Below are 19,236 nucleotides of genomic sequence, written 5' to 3' on the forward strand. Positions count from 1 at the left end.
GCTGGTATTCAGCAGGTTCTGACCAGTTCTGGAGAACCGGTAACGGAAATTTTGAGTAGTTCGAACAACCGGCAAATACCACCTCTGCCTGGTCCTGCCCCCATCTATTCTCTGCCTCCTGAGTCCCAGCTTTTCTTGCCCTGCACAGGAGAACGGAGCTGGAAAGTAGGTTAGTGGGGTGGGGAGGGAATGGGGATTTTACAGTATCCTTCCCCTGGAGTGGGGTGGAAATGGAGATGTTACAGTATCCTTCTCCTGCCATGCCCATCAAGCCAAGCCACACCCACCAAGCCACGCCCACAGAACCGGTAGTAAAAAAAATTGAATATCACCACTGGGCCAAGTCACTTTGACTAAGGAGATCCATCACCGTAAGACTCTTAAGAAGCAGTTTTCCTTTCTTGCACAAACATTTGTACATAACTTTTGATTGTCTTTTCTGACAGAGCCAACAACTAACCATTATGGGAAAAGCAGATAGACTTTCACTTCCCTTTGCCAACACAAGCTGGTTATATTCTGTGTCTTGGCGCTTTTCTGAGTCTCTTTATTCTGGGTAACGTTACTAGAGCAGAAAAGCCTATCTTTTGTCCTTGTTTATAAAGGGATATTTTATTCAGAAGGATATACTGTATACAGTACTGATTTGCAAGAGAACAGCTGGACTGAAATTCAAACCTATAATATTGTACTTTGGCGATGATCCCTGAACAGATAGTTCCATGTTCTGGGTTCCATAGAAACAAGAATTTTGTTGAGATAAAAACACGAAGCTAACCTCTTAAAAAGGAAAATTAACACTTGAGTCGCCTCACATGTTTAACCTGGAGAATATATTTGGATTATGAATTGCATTAGTAGTGTATATATGTACACAGGGGATAGGTGATGTAAACCATTGGACTGGAAATTCAGAAAAAGAACATTTTGCTTATAGCGATGTTTTGAAATATATCATATTGTGAATTAACTTTTATTTGTAATTTCACAACAGAGTTGCTCTGTCCACCAGCCGAGATAACTATACTTATAGGTCATTTGATTTCTTGAATGTTATTTCCACATTGTAAACCAGATGTTGAACAGAATAAGAGACTGCTTTAATGTTTTTGTATTGTTTTATGCTTTTTAACATTCTAAGCTGCCCAGTCATCTTGTAGTGTGATGGATGGCTAAATAAATAAATAAAGTAAGTAAGTAAGTGATTTCCACCACTCCCTGACTGAAATCACCAGATTCCTCAAAGCCAATGGGCATTTTCTTCCTGTACATAGGTACCATTGCAGAAGTAACTGCTCATAGATGAACACTGAAAATAGATGGTATAATCATGCCGCAATAGATAATGATGTGGCACCATAGTTGGCAGGATTGCAGAAGCTATGTACCGATACAGAGACATTTATTTGCATACTTAAATAGAAATATATAAAGAGAAGGGCTTCAAAACAGAATTATTGGGTGAGTAGCACCGTAATCCACAGTTCTGGGATCTCATACTGCCACACACCTTCTATTTGCAGACTTTGTGAAATTCACTGGACAAAGGGATCCCACCTTGCTGCTATATGCAACGGAAGGCTTCAGCATTTAAATACGTTTCCTGCAATACACATGTGATTAATGCTATTCCATGTTCATAGTGTTTAAGAACTAGAATGCACTTCTGTACATCTTGGAGTATTAATGTTAAATCTTGATAAAGTTTCTAGGAAGTTTGTTTCTTTTTAACCACTTTTATGACATGCATTTAGATATTCAAACTTTAAAGATTTTCATAACTTTTCCAGTATCTTATTTGCTTTAAAAAAAAACTGGCCTTGCTTAAAAAAATAAATAAAGGTGATATGAAGAGATCCAGGGTAGGACTTGGAAGTTCCAAGTTTCAAGCCAATCCTCAGCTATGGAAATTCTCAGCTATGGAAAGTCACTGGATGACTTTGAACCAGCCATTCTGTCCCAGTGGTGGGATTCAAATTTTTTTTACTACCGGTTCTGTGGGCATAGCTTAGTGGGCATGGCAGGGGAAGGATAGTGTAAAATCTCCAGTCAGAGGTGGTGGCTTTGCCGGCTCTCCGAACTACTCAAAATTTCCGCTACCAGTTCTCCAGAACTGGTCAGAACCTGCTGAATACCACCTCTGCCTGTCTCCAATTATTTCTGTCTGACCACCAAATTTAAGTACAATAGGTGTGCTCCAGATCCCTTAAATGTTGCCATTTTGTGGGACTGAGGACAATAAGGACAACTGAGAACACATGTATTTTTTATCATTGCCCCTGTCCTCAGGAACGACATCCTTCCAGACAGAGGTGGTATTCAGCAGGTTCTGACCAATTCTGGAGAACTGGTAGCGGAAATTTTGAGTAGTTCGGAGAACCGGCAATTACCACCTCTGACTGGAGATTTTACGGTATCCTTCCCCTGCCACACCCAAGCCACGCCCACAGAACTGGTAGTAAAAAAATTTGAATCCCACCATTGCTTCCAGCGATATGTGTGGCACATTTTATTCATTTAACTTATATGCTGCCCATCTCACCTAGAAGCAATTACTCTCCTGTAGCTCTGAAAAACCCTTTGAGACTTTGTTGTGCACCACAGTCTGGGGTTAATGTGTTTCTGATATATTTGTGTACCGTCTATTGTTATAGTTGTTTTAGTCTGAGCTGTTTATGTGTGTTTTAAATGTTTTAATTTTTTACTGTTTGGGGGATTTGGTAAGCCACCCAAAAACTTCTGGAATGGGTGGCCACTACACATCTAATAAAGGTAAAGGTAAAGATAAAGGTTTGCCCTACCCAGTTGTGTTTGACTCTAGAGGCTGGTGCTCATTTCTTGGTCGAGAGAGTGTGTTGTCCAAAGAAATTTCCATGGTCATGTGGCCAGCATGACTATATGCCAAGGCACATGGAACGCTGTTACCTTCCCACTCCCATTTATCTACTCGCATTTGCATGCTTTCAAACTTCTAGATGGGCAGGAGCTGGAGCAAGTGACAGGAGCTAGCCCTGTCATATGGCACTCTGGTCTTGAACTCCTGCTGCCAGCTTTCCAGCTGACAAGCTCAGCGTTTTCAATTGCTGAGCCATTGTGCTCCCTCTTAACACATCTAATAAATTAAATTGGTTAATTTAATTTAATTTAATTTAATTGTGTTTTTGGAGGCATTATTGGATATAAATGTAGAGCAGGTAGTCCTGGCTTACCAACTATTTGTTCAGCAATCTGTTGAAGTTGTAATGACTGATATTTATGACTGAAGTGCTGATCGTTGTGACCATCCCATGGTCACATGATCACAATTCAGATTGATCCACTTATACTTACAATGGTTATAGCATCCTGCAGTCGTGTGATTGCCATTTGCAACCTTCCTTGCTGACCTACCACAAGCAAAGTCAATGGAGAAGGTGGCAGGGAAAGTCACCAATTGTTGTGGCAAGTCCCTTCAGGCTCATATGATCAGAGCTATCGTAGTGCAGTGGTTAGAATGCAGTATTGCAGGCTATTTCTGCTGACTGACAACTGACTGCAGCTTGGCAGTTCAAATCTCACTAGGCTCAAGGTTGATTCAGCCTTCCATTCTCCTGAGGTTGGTAAAATGAGGACCCAGATTGTTGGGGGCAATAGGCTGAACCTGTAAACCGCTTAGAGAGGGCTGTAAAGCACTATAAAGCAGTATATAAGTCTAAGTGCTATTGCTATTGCTATCAGTCCCTCCCCACCCTTCCTGTGCTTGTACCCTGCTGCGCCATTAACCCCTCACCTTCCTGCACTCACATCATCCCTTCTGCAACACCCCTCCCCCCCCCGCACCATTCCTGCATTCATTACCTAGGATGCCCCATGCTTCTTGCTTAACAACTTCTTTTGTGGAAAATCTTGCCTATCTTGGGGTTACGACAGCAGCTGGGACTGCCAAGATTATCGCCATTAAGTGATGCAGTCTCATGATACCACTGCATCACTTAGTGACAGCAATGCCAGTCCAATTACTGCTGTGATGAGGTCTATCTGTAATGTTAAATAAAAGATTGCTTTATTTCGCACCAGCCCTGTCTGCAACTGAAATGATAAATGTAGCACTAGTGACATTCAGATGTGGTAAGCAGACAAAACTGGTTATTGAGTGCAACGAGTATGGGCCTTGATTCAGCAATAATCTGCAATTAAACTGTTGTGACTGCTTATATGTGAACACCTGGCCAAACGTTGCATTGGGACAATATTTCTTAATCACAGGGAGCTCAGTAAATTATTCATATAGCATGTCAAATATAAACTATAATTAAGATTGGTCATCCTTATACATTAAAATTGAACTACTTTGTCTTACCTATCACTTCATAATAAATTGGGGGAGAAGTTATTTTTGGCAGTCCTGTAATTATAGAAATAATAGTGAGTCTTTATTTATTTGATCCAATTTGTTCAACAATACCAATACAACTTAGCATGACACTAATATTGGCATGGTTTCTTATGATAGACTTTACTATTTAAATTCAAATAGCAGTGCAGCTTTCTTTTAGGCCAACAGAAAGATGAACATTTGTGTGGTTGGCACTGTTCCCAACTAGTTATGGTACTAGTTATGATTCAGAAAATGGATAGACACACACTTCTTTTCTACCTTTTATTCATGCACAAATTCATGAACAATGTTAACTGAAATTAATTTCTATAGACATTTCTATAGCCTCTCTAATGGCAGAAAACTATACAATTTTAAGAACATTCCCTGTAGCAATGCTTTTATTAAGACTAACGGCACCTGCCTTATAATAGTGAAAGCAATATACGGAACATGGCCTTCTGCCCAATTTAAACTGCTTATGAAATCATTGCTTATGAAAGAATTCTGTATATTTCTTAGATAAAATCACATTGTAATGGTACATGAGAATGACCTTGGGAGACAGGAGGAACAGATAAGAAGCAGCTTAGCCCACAGAAGGAATGGGGGGCATAGCAAACATTCCAGAAGAGACCCTCTCTAGTTTCTTGGATTGTAAAGTTAAGGGGGCTGAGAAGATGTATTTTCAGACTTGCAAAGGGCCGAATCAATAGGGTTGTGAAGGTGCATAGGCATGCAGGCATACACATATTTAAATTGGAACAAAAATAGCAGTTGCCTTCATAATAAAAGCAATGTAGTTGTACTGCAGGCATGGCATACACTTATTTGATTTCCAACAGAGGATAGCCAAAATGCCAGATGTGGCCCTCGAGACATCAAATCCCAGGTCTGTTTTAATGTAACCTTAAAAGAAAGAGCTCTTACTTCTGGGTGTGGGTCTTGTCTGGACTATCTACCACTTTGGAATGGGTGCTAGCTGGGCAGAATCCAGTCTTATGAAGTTAACTGGGCTTCTTTTCAGCTTGTGGAACCTGAGAAAGGGGATTCCTGAGAAACGCGGAAAAAGCCTTTCTCTTGCAAACTGTCCCCCTCCCACCTCTATTGGCTCTCCTGGGGTGCGAGCATGTAAATTATCCCTTCTTTTTTGAGGGAGGGATGAATTCCACCTGCCTTGAAGAAGGTGGGAGAGTACCACCACCCAAAGATGCTCACTTGATCTGACCATTTTTGATCCTTATTGCTCAGTCTCCCACGGTTCCTTTTTAAGGGAAGGCTATTGAGAAAGCAATGCAATTCAGGTTCAGAAGATCTTATAAGAAACAGTTCGTCTGAATCCTTGTCATTTAAGGTCCAATCCTAATCATTTTACATCATTTGGAAATGGCACTGAGTCCTCCAGTTGATGACTGTAACTAAGATCTTGATGGAGGGAAATCAGTGGTGGTATTCTACCAGTTCTGCCAAGCCAGTAGTGCCGATGAGCAGTGGAGACTGAACCAGTTCTCTCCTATGCGCTGCTGTTGGGCTCACCCACCCATATTAACCTTTATTCCTTGCTTTTGAAGTGCAGCTGCTTCGTGCGGCATAGCAGATTGCTGCACCGCAGCTGCTGAAGCCACAGGGAGAGTGCAGGATTGCAGGAGGGGAGTCAGAAAGCCTCTGCGCCCGAGCAAAGTGCATGTTTGGCACACGCGTGCAAAGCGCGCCCACCAAGCCACGCCTACCGAACTGGTGGTAAAAATATTTGAAACGCACCACTGAGGGAAATCTAAAGGCCCTATTGGCTTTTGATACTGTCAACCATGGTGTCCTAATAAACCATCTCCAAGGAGTTGGAGGCGGCATACTTTGATGGTTTATCTTCTGGATGGGCAGTTATAGCATGTAATCATGAGGGACCAGAGCTGTAGCCCTTGGGTGCTCCAGTATGGAGTGTCAAAGGCACCTGTATTGTCTTAATGTAATGTATTTATGAAGCCATTAGATGAGGTTTATTTGTCACTTTGGGTTTATATGTCATCAGTATACTGATGATACGTTTAGAATAAAGAAGAAACTAATCTATAACATGTAATAAATATAAGTTTCTGGCTTTTAAGAAAGATGCAAACTGTTATATGTTAATAATATGTTGTTATGTGGAGAATCCAGTACTTAGTTTCCATTGATGGAACTTTTTGTTCCATCAAGGAAGTCTACTCCATCAGCGGAATCAAAGATTCCCAGTGTGTTGCTTTGTGTAGTATCATCTTAGATTCTATTTCTGGAGGACTTGAGGACCTCTGGAGCAATTTCTTTTCAAGACAGGAAGTATGAGCACAAAATCCTGTTACTGACGTGAACATCTGCTTTTACAACATTGGATCTTGCTCCAAGGAAAAGTCTTGTTTATTTGACTTTCAGCATAATCCAGTTTATGCAAACCAAAATGTTATGATCTCTGGGCTCAATTGTACTGACTCTCAAAGAAGATTGCAGCTGATATGTGAGAGATCCCAGCTTATGAAGAATGGAATTTCAAACTGTTTTGTACTCAAAAAATAAAATAAAATAAAAAACATTTGCTTTTCAAAATAAGTGTCATCTCATTTTAACACTCTAATTTATGGTTTCTTTTTCATTCTGAGGTTGAAATACATCTATATCTATTAAAATATGAATAACTAAACAACTACTGAAAGAATCATAAGGTTTGTGATTTATTTGATATAGATAACTAGGAATACTTTATGCCACTTTCATACTGTTCATTTCAAAGTTACATATTAAATATTTTAAGGGGTTGCATTAGAAGCATCACAGATAAATAGGACAAGCTTTGCCAACAGCATAATTACGCATAAACAAACACTTGAGAAAGACTGCTGGGCTTTCCTCAATAGAATATTAAAAGACCAAAATCTAAGGTGGAATTTTATTTAATGACATAAAAAAAATAAAGGAGTCAGTTTTGAGTTGCAGGCTATATTTTCATCTGCTGTATTTTTTTCTTCCCTATAATTTCAAGTAAGTGGTGCCTACAAGCTTGATGAAATACAGTATGTAGTTTGTTAAATACAGTTTAGGAAGTTCGTACAATGACCAAAAACATGTCATACAGTGATTATACCACGATCAGTAATGGTTTTATATATATAAATATTCTTTTTAATGTTGTGTATATCTTTTACAAAAAGGAAATTATATTGCATACAAATGCAAACATTACAAACTTTGTATACATGTAGCAGTTAAAGTATAGGCAGTTTTGAATCTGTACTTTAACAGCCTGTATTTTGACTGCTACATGTATACTCTATTTAATACACACATCTGTACAGGATCTAGGTGGTTTTTTTTTTGCCTGGGTTAAGCATATATTGGGGGAGTGACTTTTGTTTGTTAATGCTGTTAAAGCATTTGGTTTTTCCCTTCATAATGATGTTTAGTTATTAAACTTATATGCCATCTGATTAAAAACAAGAAAAAATAATCACACTATTCAAACCGGAAATTTGTATACAGTAGTGGAACTTTACATTGCTAATCCTTAATAATGTAAGGAGCCACTTAAATGATATTTCAAGGATTATCAAGTCAGAGACAAATCAGTGCAGGTGAATTTAGGAATGTTACTTGGTTGGTTCATGACAGCTGTAAAGTCATCAATGAAAACATGTAAATGATACCAGATACACAACAATCAAAATACAATTGAACAGAATTTTAGATAGTCTTTCATCTCCTAATCAAAGCAATTTGTGCGGGGTGTGAAAAATATTTCCTTGTTTATTTATAAAAGATCTATGTAGTATGTAAAATATTATGTAAAAGAGTATTATCTTAAGTAAGAATAACTGTAAGATCAAACATTGTTTTCTTTCCGTTTTAATAAGGTTTTATTTATGTCTTAAAGAGGAGAATTGCAATGCATTAAGCTGAAAATAACTGCAAAATAAAAGTTGAATGGAAAAGCAAATGTTTCATGAATATCAAAACAGATCAAAATAATATTTGTAGCCAACAAACCTGTTTTCCCATTTGGTTTTAGCCACACCTCCATTAAATATTTGCACTTTCAAAAATGGGTATAAATTAACTGCTTTTATTTTGAAGCAAAAGGTCTTGTTTTGAAATATGCTTTTAATCCAGACCAGATATGTGACTGATGCCTGCTCAAAAAAGCCTCACTTCTGACTATTATTTGCCTTTCAAAATGTAGCTATTTCAATTGAAAGTTGAGATGAGACTTTATCTGAATGAAAGCCTAATGAAGGTGCTATCCTGGATGTAAACTTGTCAGCTTGGGAGACGGGGGGAGGGCGATGTAGAATAATCTGCAGGCAATTAACAATATCCCCAAAAGTCCACATGGAGTGGACTGAGCACAAAATAAAAAACATGTTTCCACCATTTTTAGTTGCTATATAGAAAACTGAGGACAAAACATCTGTATGAAATCTTGAACATCTCAGTTACACTGAATGACCTCCCTAGACGAATGTTTTGGTTATTACTGTTCTTCATTGGTCATAGATAGCAACAACTTGCCAGACTAGACATAAAAGGGATAAGATGGATATTTATCCATCTTTAGATGGAACCAGAGTGGTATTCAGCAGGTTCTGACCAGTTCTAGAGAACTGGTAGTGAAAATTTTGAATAGTTCGGAGAACTGGCAAATACCACCTCTGACTGGCCCCGCCCCCATCTATTCTCTGCCTCCCAAGTCCCAGCTGATTGGCTGGGTCTTCTTTTGTTGCCTTGCACAGGAGAACGGAGCTGGAAAACAGGTCAGTGGGGTGGGGAGGTTATGGGATTTTGCAGGAATGGGGAGGGAATGGAGATTTTACAGTATCTTTCCACTGCCATGCCCACCAAGCCACACCACGCCCACCAAGCCATACCCACAGAACCGGTAGTAAAAAAAATTGAATCCCACTACTGGATGGAACTACCCATACATCTGTATTGTGCCTGTTCATGGCTTCAATTTAAACTTTCGTCCAAAGGTCTCATCTGTGAAGACTCTCCTTTATCCTATTCTCAGTTATCTACTCACAGCGTGCCTCATACTAGAATTATCAGAGCTAATTGTCCTCAATGTAACACCACTTGCCATAGCTCATGAAATTGACTTCATCTCAGGACTATTTTTCCAGTTCCCTATTGAAAACCTTTCCATGCAGATGGAACAGTGGGGTCTGGGAGATGGGATGTTTCATAATCTGCAAGAATTGCAGGCTTGGTATTGCAATCAAAGTCCTGCCTCTTTTGTACACGCTCACAGGTAAAAGGAGTGGGCATTCAGTTGTGAAATTGAGAATGCCAGATTACACATTCTCCCCTTCACCATTGATGCCCATGGGTAGAAAGGTTGGATTTTTCCCCCCAAATGCAAATTGACTAGGTTAGATCAGGCCATCCTTCTGACAAAGATGGGCAGAGAAAGCAAACATAGCAGTGGAGAGGCAAGAAAAGATCTCTGAGTTCTCTGGCCATGTAGCTTGTTCAGACTACGGTATAATATTAGCCTTTCGAGGTAGGAGTGGGACAACTGGCCACAGCCAACTTGCTGCTGCCAACTAGCCATGGCCAACTCGCCATGGGAAAACTCGCCATGGGACAATTTTAACAATTCTATTTAATTGTTTTAAATAAATAAAATTTCTTTTAATTTTTACCATTCACATTTCATTCTATCTCTCCTTTTACATCCTTTATTTAACGACTCTGTTCCGCCAATTCTTTGATATTAGTGTAATTCTTGTCCCGCAGCGAGTTGGCAGTGGCATGTTGGCCATGGCAAGCTGGCCATGGCAAATTGTCATAGACCACTTCTAGACTGTCCAGGCCAGAGGCATAACCATGAGTAGTAATTCTGCCTTTATTATACCATTACATTAACAGAATCTTAAAACACCGAAAGTATTCCCCACCCCCATTCCTTTTACTCTCCAGAAAACTAGAGAGAGTTCCTTCTGAAATGCTTTCCCCACCTCCTCTCCTGTGTGCTTTTATATGCCAGTAGTCCAGTCTGCAACTTCTCCTCCTGTCTCCCAAGGTTATTCCCATTACATCTAGCTTGGGGGGAGGCAGGAGCAGGGGTTACAGGTATCTGAGTCTCAGTGGTTGACAGTGGTTGGCTTGATGGGGGGCTGGACCTGGGGGAGCATATGACTGTTACCTCCTTCAGTTTACACTTGCAAGTGCCATTCTTGCTTATTCTTCAAATTAAAACAATTTTAAACAATACTTTAACAGTGTGGGCCCCATGTTTTTCTTGATGGCTTAGGATTACAATAGGCTTTTATCTTTTTTCAATTAAGGAGACTTGCTGTACGTATTATCAGCCACCTTTCATCCAAGCAATAAATGTTAAATGGATCACAGATGATTTAGTGAAGCTGTTTAAATATGCAGCTTCCAAACCAAGCTAATGTGCAGACATTGATTAGAAAGTGGGTAATGGCATTAATGCAAGCAGAAAGAAAATTAAAATGACCTGGAGGTGGGAAGCATTACCCTATGGAGCTTCTACCTCAAAGTACACTTCTGCTTAGTTAGATTTGATGCCATCTAGAAATATAATGCTGTTGAAGCCCAACCTGTTAGCTCAAAGAAGCCAGAAGCCTAGCCATTATGATAATTATGAATGACAGTAGAACTGAGTTAATACATCCTTGGATGTTGTTAGCGCCTTTCTGCTAATGACGTTCACATCTCCACTGAGGTATTACTAACCCAGTAAGTCTGGACAGGTGCCCATTAATATGGAACTGAATCCTCTACTTTGCAGGAACAGGGAAGAAATTTTACCAAAGCTCCAACCGGTTAATCATTCAGGGACAAGGCAATGGGATGATGGGCAGGCCGGAGGGAAAATGTTGGTGTTCTCTTATGTATTCCTGATAAAATAGTGTTCCTTCTAAATACCTCTAATGTTAATTTATGTAATACAAGTATATAATTCCCTTGATCGTGGGACCCATGACAGACATCAAAATAAGGGACAACGTAAATACTTGTTAAATTCATCTTTTAGCTGCCATTCCACCAAACTGCAGCAGTGTGTTGGAAACCAATGTTTGTCTCCAGAAAAAAGTTCTCAGAGGTGTAGTTGTTTTAAGTTCCTCTTTTCTCTAAATAGATTATTTTGAACTTTATGAATTTGTGGCATAGTTAGTGTTTTCTCATTCACTCCCATGTCCTTTTTATTATATGGAAACACAAAAATACAGTTATTAAAATCCAGACTGTGACTGTGTCATTACCAAAATAAAAAATGGAGAGAAAAATAGAAATAGTCAGCAAACAATAGCTAAAAATTTCTAGTTCAAGACCCTGACCATTAACCCCATTTTGGAAATAGACACCCCCAGAATGAATAAACTGTTTAAACTTTTTATGGAACTACAATTTAATTTTTGGAAGTGAGGGCTGTGAGGAAGCAGTGTCCCTCAAAAGCTTGCTTAAAGCTCATGAATTCCTCTTTGTCAAAGCATAAGTGAAAAGCATGACGGAGCAAGGAGACAGCATTGTTGTTTAAACCAACATTGCTGACAGCTAGACTGTTTACTTTCAGCCGAGGTTTTTCTTTCCTCTTTATACAAGCCTGTGTCAGTGGGTCACATTTTCACCAAGACGAATGGCTTTAAAAACATGAGAAGTATCAAAACAGAGTCAAAATCTGTGCATGCAATGGAAGGAATGTTAGATACCAAGTTTCTCCAACTATTAAGACAACTGGTTAAGGAAAAATGGGGAAAAAGAGACCTGCAAAATGCTTCCTTCCCTGTTTGGCTTTGTCTTGTCCACGAAAACATCTTGCTAGTGACAATATGCTTGGGAGGCTTAATTGAGAGAAGGGGCTCTTAGCTCCAGTTGTTTATAACACGGTGTTAATTAAACCTGCTGAGGCTAGTGTCATTAAAATCATTAAAAGCCATTATAACATCAGAGTGAAAGAGGAACTGGCTTGCATGTCTCCTATGCATCTTCAGAGCTTCACAATCTTTAAAGGCAAAAGTTGCTGCTGCTTCTGGGTCAGTGTTGGAGAACATTCTTCCCATTCTTTCTGAGATTTTCTAAACCCTAGGGAAAACAGAAATGTGGAGAAAACACATAAGCTGTGTTGACTCAACTGCAAGTGCAAATCTTGCCAAGAAGTACGCTGTTGAGAAGTAATTGCTTTGCTCTTCTATGGTTCAAACACGGCAATCAATGGTTTGGTTAACTAAGAATTACTGTGCTAAGCACCATAGGAGGTATCATGCTCTTCAGTTTGAAAATTGGTATGAAAAATGACATTTTGGAAAGCCCATCAGGTGAAATGAAACTGAATTAATTCTTAACTGATGTGTGACAAATCCCCATTTTAATATAGATGAATTATATTGATTTCTTTAAGGCCACAGTGGGCAAACTTAACCACCAGATGTTGGACTGCATCAATCTTTATCCCACATCCATGACCATCAATCATTATTCCACATCCATGCTAGGACCCAAGAGTTTTGTAACATCAAAAGGAAATGTATTTTACTACATACATTTTGCAGGGGAGTTCATAATTTTAGGAGGTAAAGTTAAACTATTTTGTGTTAAAATCTATGCAATTGAATTTGTTTCATTCTCCCAACTTTAGATCAATTTATCTCATCGTTTTAGGTGCTACGATACATGATTTATTATTTTAATCCTTTAGGTATATCAAAAGCAAATAGCTATCCATGTGTATCCATATACTTACACATTTATACTAAGCAGAAAGTAAATGTTGAATATTGGGCCAGTATATACTTCAAAGATTTTGCAAAAGAGCATAGATGTAAATGCTATAGGTCAGGAGATAAGTCACCTTGAACAGTTAATTATTATTTTTAAATATAAATGGAATAAAAATAAATAAATAATAAATAAATAAAATCAATCCAGGTGGATTGGGACTTGGGGATTTTCCCAACAATTTGGGAGGCACCTTTGTCCACATTCGGTAGACTTTTGGAATACGAAGGGAGCAGGGCACTGGCTGAAATTGTTGTAGAAGTTGGGAAGTCGAGCTTCAGCCATTCCAGAGTGGGATGATTCAGACCCTGGCTCTATGTCCTTTGTTACTTAACATCTATTTGAAACTTACTTGTCAATCAGAGGTGAGGTGTATCAGTATGCTGAAGATAGTCAACTGTTTATGGCCATTCTAGCTAATCTGTGGATGCTATGCAAGTCCTGAATTGGTGTCCAGAAGTGAAAGGAACATGTGTGAGGAGAAATGAGTTCAAATAATTCCTACCATGAAAGTTGCAAGACTCCAGCAATATGATAGGTTTGCATTCCATGGTGCCTTTCCTTAGCTCCAATTGGTGTGTCACTTGTGGCCTGGTTTGGACCAAAATGTTCAAGGGACATGTCCTGATCTCCACAGAACTGGACTATTTCACCCTATTCCACATAGGGCTATCTATGGAATACAAAATGGAAATTTCAACTGATCCAAAATTTGAAGGTTAGACTGATAGCTAGAGAAATTTGCAATTGTAGAATTATATTTATTCTTAGAGCTACAGGTTACCAATACTCTGCATACAATTCAAATGTGCTGGTTGTGGCTATTTCTTAACCATGGCACCAGAATAGATCCAGAATTTCTTTGCCCATCGAAAAAGTGCTGTGGAGAATCCTGCATCCTCCTGCACCCACTAGAAATTGGTGTTCAGACAAAATGTCAAGTGCTTTGAATAAGACTCCCTGCCCCACCTCCTTTCAGAAAAATACTTTATTTTTGATGTGTGCCAGCATGTCCACAGCAAAAAAAAGTGTCAGTAAAGATTATTTTATTTATTGCCTGGATTTCAAGATACCAGAGCCCAGAAAGGGCAGCTTATAAAATGTGGGTCATTATTACATTAAAATTAATTTTAATATTTTTTTCCCTTTTTGAATTTTGGGAATCGTTTCGAATTCGAGCTATTGGAATGACACCCCAGAACAAATAAAACTAAAAATATTTAGTGAGCTAACAAAGATTGCTGCTTCGTCCCCATTTGGTGCAAGTATCTCATGTGGTTGAGTAACCCAAGGGCAATGCATATGGGACACGATGGATGACATAAGAGACATTAAAAGCTCCTGACCAAAGAAATCTCAGTCACCGCGCTGCATCCCGGATTTCCTTCCCGCCTAAAAATGCAATAAACGATTTGGCAGGGAAAAGGAACCAGTGAAAGATTTTAAATCGCCAATTCACTTCAGGCAGCTTATTTGTTCCCTCCTTTGCAGAACAGAAAGCATCCACGCTAAAACAGTACGCGCCCCGCGGGCCCGAAGGCGCGGTTCTTCAAACTTCAAGTCTGGCGATTGGCTGGGCGTGGCGAGAAAAAAAGCAGGAGGGAGGGAGGCAACTGGCCATGCTTGTGATTGACGGGCCGAGAAACCCCCCCCCATAAGGCATAGGTGGGGTCGAGAGCTGTCCCGAGGCCTTGATTGGCTGAGAAGCGCAAAGGGGGCGTGGTTCCAGGCGGAGGCGGTTTAGGGCTGGGGTGGGGCTGACGGCCTCGGCCAGGGAATTTCAATTTTGAGTCAGACTTAGGGAGACGGTCGGTACGTGGGGTCGAGCTGGAGGAAGGCAGGTAGGGAAGCGCTCAGCGCGCGTAGCCGGAGCGACTTGTGCCTGTTGGCAGGACTGAGCACGGGACTCGGCGTCAGGCGCCTTTTCCTCCCTGGGAGCGGGGGAGGCGTGCGAGGCAGGCAGCTGGGCTCCGAGCGAGCGGGAGAAGTTGGGTTTCCCTTTCCTTCTTTGGGCGCCGGAGGTGAGTGGAGATTTGTCGGTTCTGCTCCCCGGGCAGCGGTTACTGCCTCGGACGGGAGGTCCGGCTCCTGTTCATTTTCAGCCCCAGACTTAGGTCGGCTCCGTGGGGTATGTGGCCAGCGCTGGTTCTGCTCTGCGCCCCCCCTTTTATTTTATTTTTCCCTTCCTCCGCCCGGTCGCCTCCTCGTCCTCTGGCCCAAGATCGGTGATGTAGTTCGAATCGGTGGCGCCTCCGCGAAAGTCAGCCCGGGCTGAGCGAGAGGAGGAGTGGGGGTTGCAGCAGCTCCGCCAGGAAGGCGCTTGCCCTTCGGCCTCGGGGAAATCCGTTTCCCTCTTTCCGCGGGATGAAAGAAGGGATAGCGGGGAAGTGGCGGGGCGGGGGGACGACGAGACGGACGACGAGTCCGCAACTCCCGGGCCGAGCAGAGTTGGCGCTCTTGGCGAGTTGTTCCGCAGTCAGTAGAGTGAGATGCAGAGATGCGCCGACGGCCCGGAGACGCTTCTTTCGCGCTGAGGTTGGGAACGGCGCCTTCACTGCCAGTTGAAGAGAGGGGGGGGGGGGAGAGAGAGAAGGGAGGAAGAGAGAGAAAGGAAAGAAAGAAGAGAAGAAGAAAGAAAAAGAAAGAAAGAAAAGACCCTGCGCCGTTGGAAACTTCCTTTAGTTAAGGCTGCATCCAGGAGCCGGCGCTGGTGTTTGTTGAAATCTCCCTCCTTTTTTTACACCTTGCCGTGTGTGTGCTCAACACCCAAAGTGCGCCCTGGGGCGAGTATGAGAATGAGCAGCGGCGACACTTTTCTGGAAGTTCGCCCACAAAATCTCGGGATCATAACTTATTAGGGAAGCTGCTGCAAGTGGGAAAGGGGGGAGATCTGTCAACTCTGTTTTTACACATTGGAGACAGCTGCTATGGTTCGTTTTTTTTTGTGGGGGGGAGGGGGGAACCACCGGGTAAGATCACCAATTTTTTTTTAAAGGGGGAAGGCAGGAGTATTTTATGAATGCAGTTAACATATGAATCATATCAAAGTTATTGAAAAAATGATGATTAACAGTTTTGGAAAATATTACTGTATTTGTGAGGCTTGTATCCTATCTAGTCTGCAGCAGCCCAAGATAGTGTACTCCTGGTTTTTCTCACAACAGAAACCCTATGAGGTAAATTTGACTGAGAACATTTATCCAGAATGCTTTGGGTGAAGGTGTGCTTGAATTTGGGCCTCTCCAATTTTACATCTACCGTCTTCACAATTATGCATAAGTGATTTCTCTTTAAAAATCTAAAACCCACAATGGCACTTTTATAATGATATTTTTAAATGAAGAATGTATGCTTTTTCTTTTTTCTCTGTTAATCTAAATACTGAGAGGGTGGCATTATACAACCAGTTTTATTCAGGATTTTTCTATTGCACATTTGATAGGACAAAAGAAATTATTCTTCTCCCCAAAGTAGTGGCGCTTGTAAAACCCTAAATTTAATTTATGAAATTTAAAAATGAATATTAGGAAGATACATTTGGTATTAGATTATGCTAACATAAGTCTGAATCAGTATGAGGACATGTACATAGAGAAATGATAATTCAGGATTGTATGCACTATCTCTGCATTAAAAATTAAAGTGATAATTCTGGTTTAGGGTAGATGAGATGGAGAAGACTGAAGTCATCAAGAGTTGGGCTTAACCTGATGAAGATGTTAACTTCATACTTTGAAGAGTGAAAGCCTATGAATATTATGTTCCATCTTTTAATCTTACCTAGCTAATTGTTTTTCATTCCTGCAGGATATTCTAGGCTAGGATGTTGTATGGTATGAGAAAGTGAAATGGAATAGAATAGGAAAGCTGTGACTTGTTTATTTTATAATGTTATGGGAAAGCATTGTTTCTGGATAGCTTGTTGATGAAAATAAGAGAAAGTGGCTGAACTAGAAAGAACCTTTTATTCACGGCTCTGTCTAATTGGCTCCCGTTTGAACCAAGGATAAACCAACACTTTCATTGACATAAAGAACAAAAGTAAATAGGGTTGTCTTTATACTTGCCTTTATGCTTTCCTCTTCTTCTTTTTCAGCATGCTTTAAAAACATTTTTCTGTAATTTAACCAATCTTCTGTCCTGGAAATGGCCCAATGTACATATCTAGGGATATTTCATGTAAGAATGGTACAGAACAAAATTTATTTGCTACACCCTTTTTTCTGAATTTTTGTCCATCTTATGTAATGAAAAGTTTTTTAAACTTTCAGTTATTTTAATGAATATATTAGCTCAGTATAGTTTATTTAGTGGTTTGAAATTTAGTTCAAGTTGTTGATCAGTAGTTTTTGGAATAAGCTTAAAACATACTGGAAATAAAACTACAGTCTTAAGTAAAATGATTTCAAAAGTGTTTTGGGGTAAAATGATTTGATTATTAAACAGTCATGGTCATAACATTTGAACATAAGCAACTTGTGCAGCAATAATTATGAACAATTTTGTCCTGTCTCCTGGGAATTGGTTGAAATTTAGCAAACATACAGTATGAAGACGTATCTAGGTAATAGAACAGAGAAAAATTGACAAGTGTATTTCAGTTAATGCAGGTTTTATAATATTTCCAAATTTCTGAAAAGGTAATAATGTCCAGATGTAGGATGAACTGGTGTACATGTAAATAGCAAAAATATCGCTAATTTACAGAGAGTTTTTTAAATCTCTCAAAAAAGAGTGTATTTCTACGAATTATTTCTAAATTTTATAGTACCGAATTTCCTTCAACATCTGCAACATATTGATTATGTGCCATTAAGTCAGTGTCAACTCTTCCTGACCACATAGATTTTGTCCATGATGATTGGTCCCTGACTTTGTTCTTCAGGTCCTCTACCAATATCTTCAACAGAACCACTAAAACATTCTTCCAGGTCCACAAATGGGATTTTTGTGTGTGTTATGATTGGACTATTAAGTAAGTATTTGGAGTAATTACCTGATTTGGGATGTATGATTGCTTGCCAGTTAGGAAAAGTAAACATATTACCTTCCATTGTTTGAAGAGGAGGAATAACATGCCACTCCTTTTGAGACTGTTTGCTTTAATTGTCTTGCTTTCCCTGTTTATACACAAGGACAATGAAAGGTGTAATGAACAAAAAAGGATGTCCCCCTTGAAAGCATACGTGTAGAATTACATGTAGGCGTAATTCTGAAATAAACATATTTAAAGCCATATTGTTCTTTTTATTCAACTTTACTGAAACAACATGTTTCTTTTAGAACCCAAGGGAAGTTTGATTCTTTTATGTTTTAGGAGACATGTCTTTGATTCTTCTAGTTTGAGAAGAAAATGGCTAACATTCATGTGCTGAGAACCACAGAGTGCCATCTTGCAAAACTTCAGATGGGCCTTTTTACTTTTAGCACATGGAATGCAGTCCATTTTGATATTAGTGAGGCATTTATAGTGGCGTCTTTAAGATCGTTAATGAAGATCTACCTTTTCATAAGAACTTTTCTATATGAATGTTGCATGAATAGTTTCCATGTTTTTCTTGTTTCCCCCCATCTTTTTAAAATGAATGCTATTTTTATTCTGCTTTAGCTTACTATATTAAAAAAAGTAAAGATTCAAATTGAGCTTGATTCTGAGTGACTACTTGGGCAAATCTATGTTCATTTTCTTGGCAGTCGTATGAAAGTGTTTTGTTACTGTCTTTTCCCAGGATGCTGATTAGTCTTCCTAGCCTAATTTGGTGGTCTTTCAATATCATCCAGAATTACCTGGGTGCTGCAACCTATCTGGCCCTATTGTATTGTTGTATTTTAATTTCCCTATTACAAACATTCTGACATTTGCAAAGAAAAAAATCATTCTAGAAATTTATCTTTGCTATCTAGTTCTGTTATATAGTATAATAAAAACATATTTACATTGTTTACATTTCTTGTGTTAATATTTTTTTTTATTTAGCAAGCAGAGATTAATTTAATCTGGCCTTTCCAGGGTTTAACTTTTCCCAGTGTATTCCTTTGAAGTGTCTTAGAATTTTTACTTGTTTTGTAAACTTTCTTCACATTTTTCACATGCATGTTATGAGATT

General features: G+C 39.5%; 1 protein-coding gene across 43 annotated transcripts in view; it reads left to right on the forward strand.

Moving 5' to 3' along the window:
- EPB41L2 (erythrocyte membrane protein band 4.1 like 2) overlaps nucleotides 1-19,236 on the forward strand; it is a 119,918-nt gene that overhangs the window by 10,477 nt on the left and 90,205 nt on the right. For 18 of the 43 annotated variants that reach the window (XM_087971632.1, XM_087971882.1, XM_087971718.1 and 15 more), the window contains exon 1: nucleotides 18,020-18,104. The exons of 1 other annotated variant lie outside the window; for it this stretch is intronic. In XM_087971632.1, the coding sequence (XP_087827758.1) occupies nucleotides 18,089-18,104 (16 nt within the window). In that variant the 5' untranslated portion in view covers nucleotides 18,020-18,088. Of the gene's footprint in view, nucleotides 1-14,922; nucleotides 15,151-15,547; nucleotides 15,665-16,252; nucleotides 16,306-18,019; nucleotides 18,105-19,236 lie in introns of those variants that run through there. 24 more of the 43 variants (XM_087971645.1, XM_087971784.1, XM_087971703.1 and 21 more) reach the window with 6 other exon arrangements.

Source organism: Notechis scutatus, chromosome 1 (assembly GCF_049901735.1).
Source record: "Notechis scutatus isolate UNSWTSFEM ecotype Mainland chromosome 1, rNotScu1.2, whole genome shotgun sequence".
NCBI lineage: Eukaryota > Metazoa > Chordata > Lepidosauria > Squamata > Elapidae > Notechis > Notechis scutatus.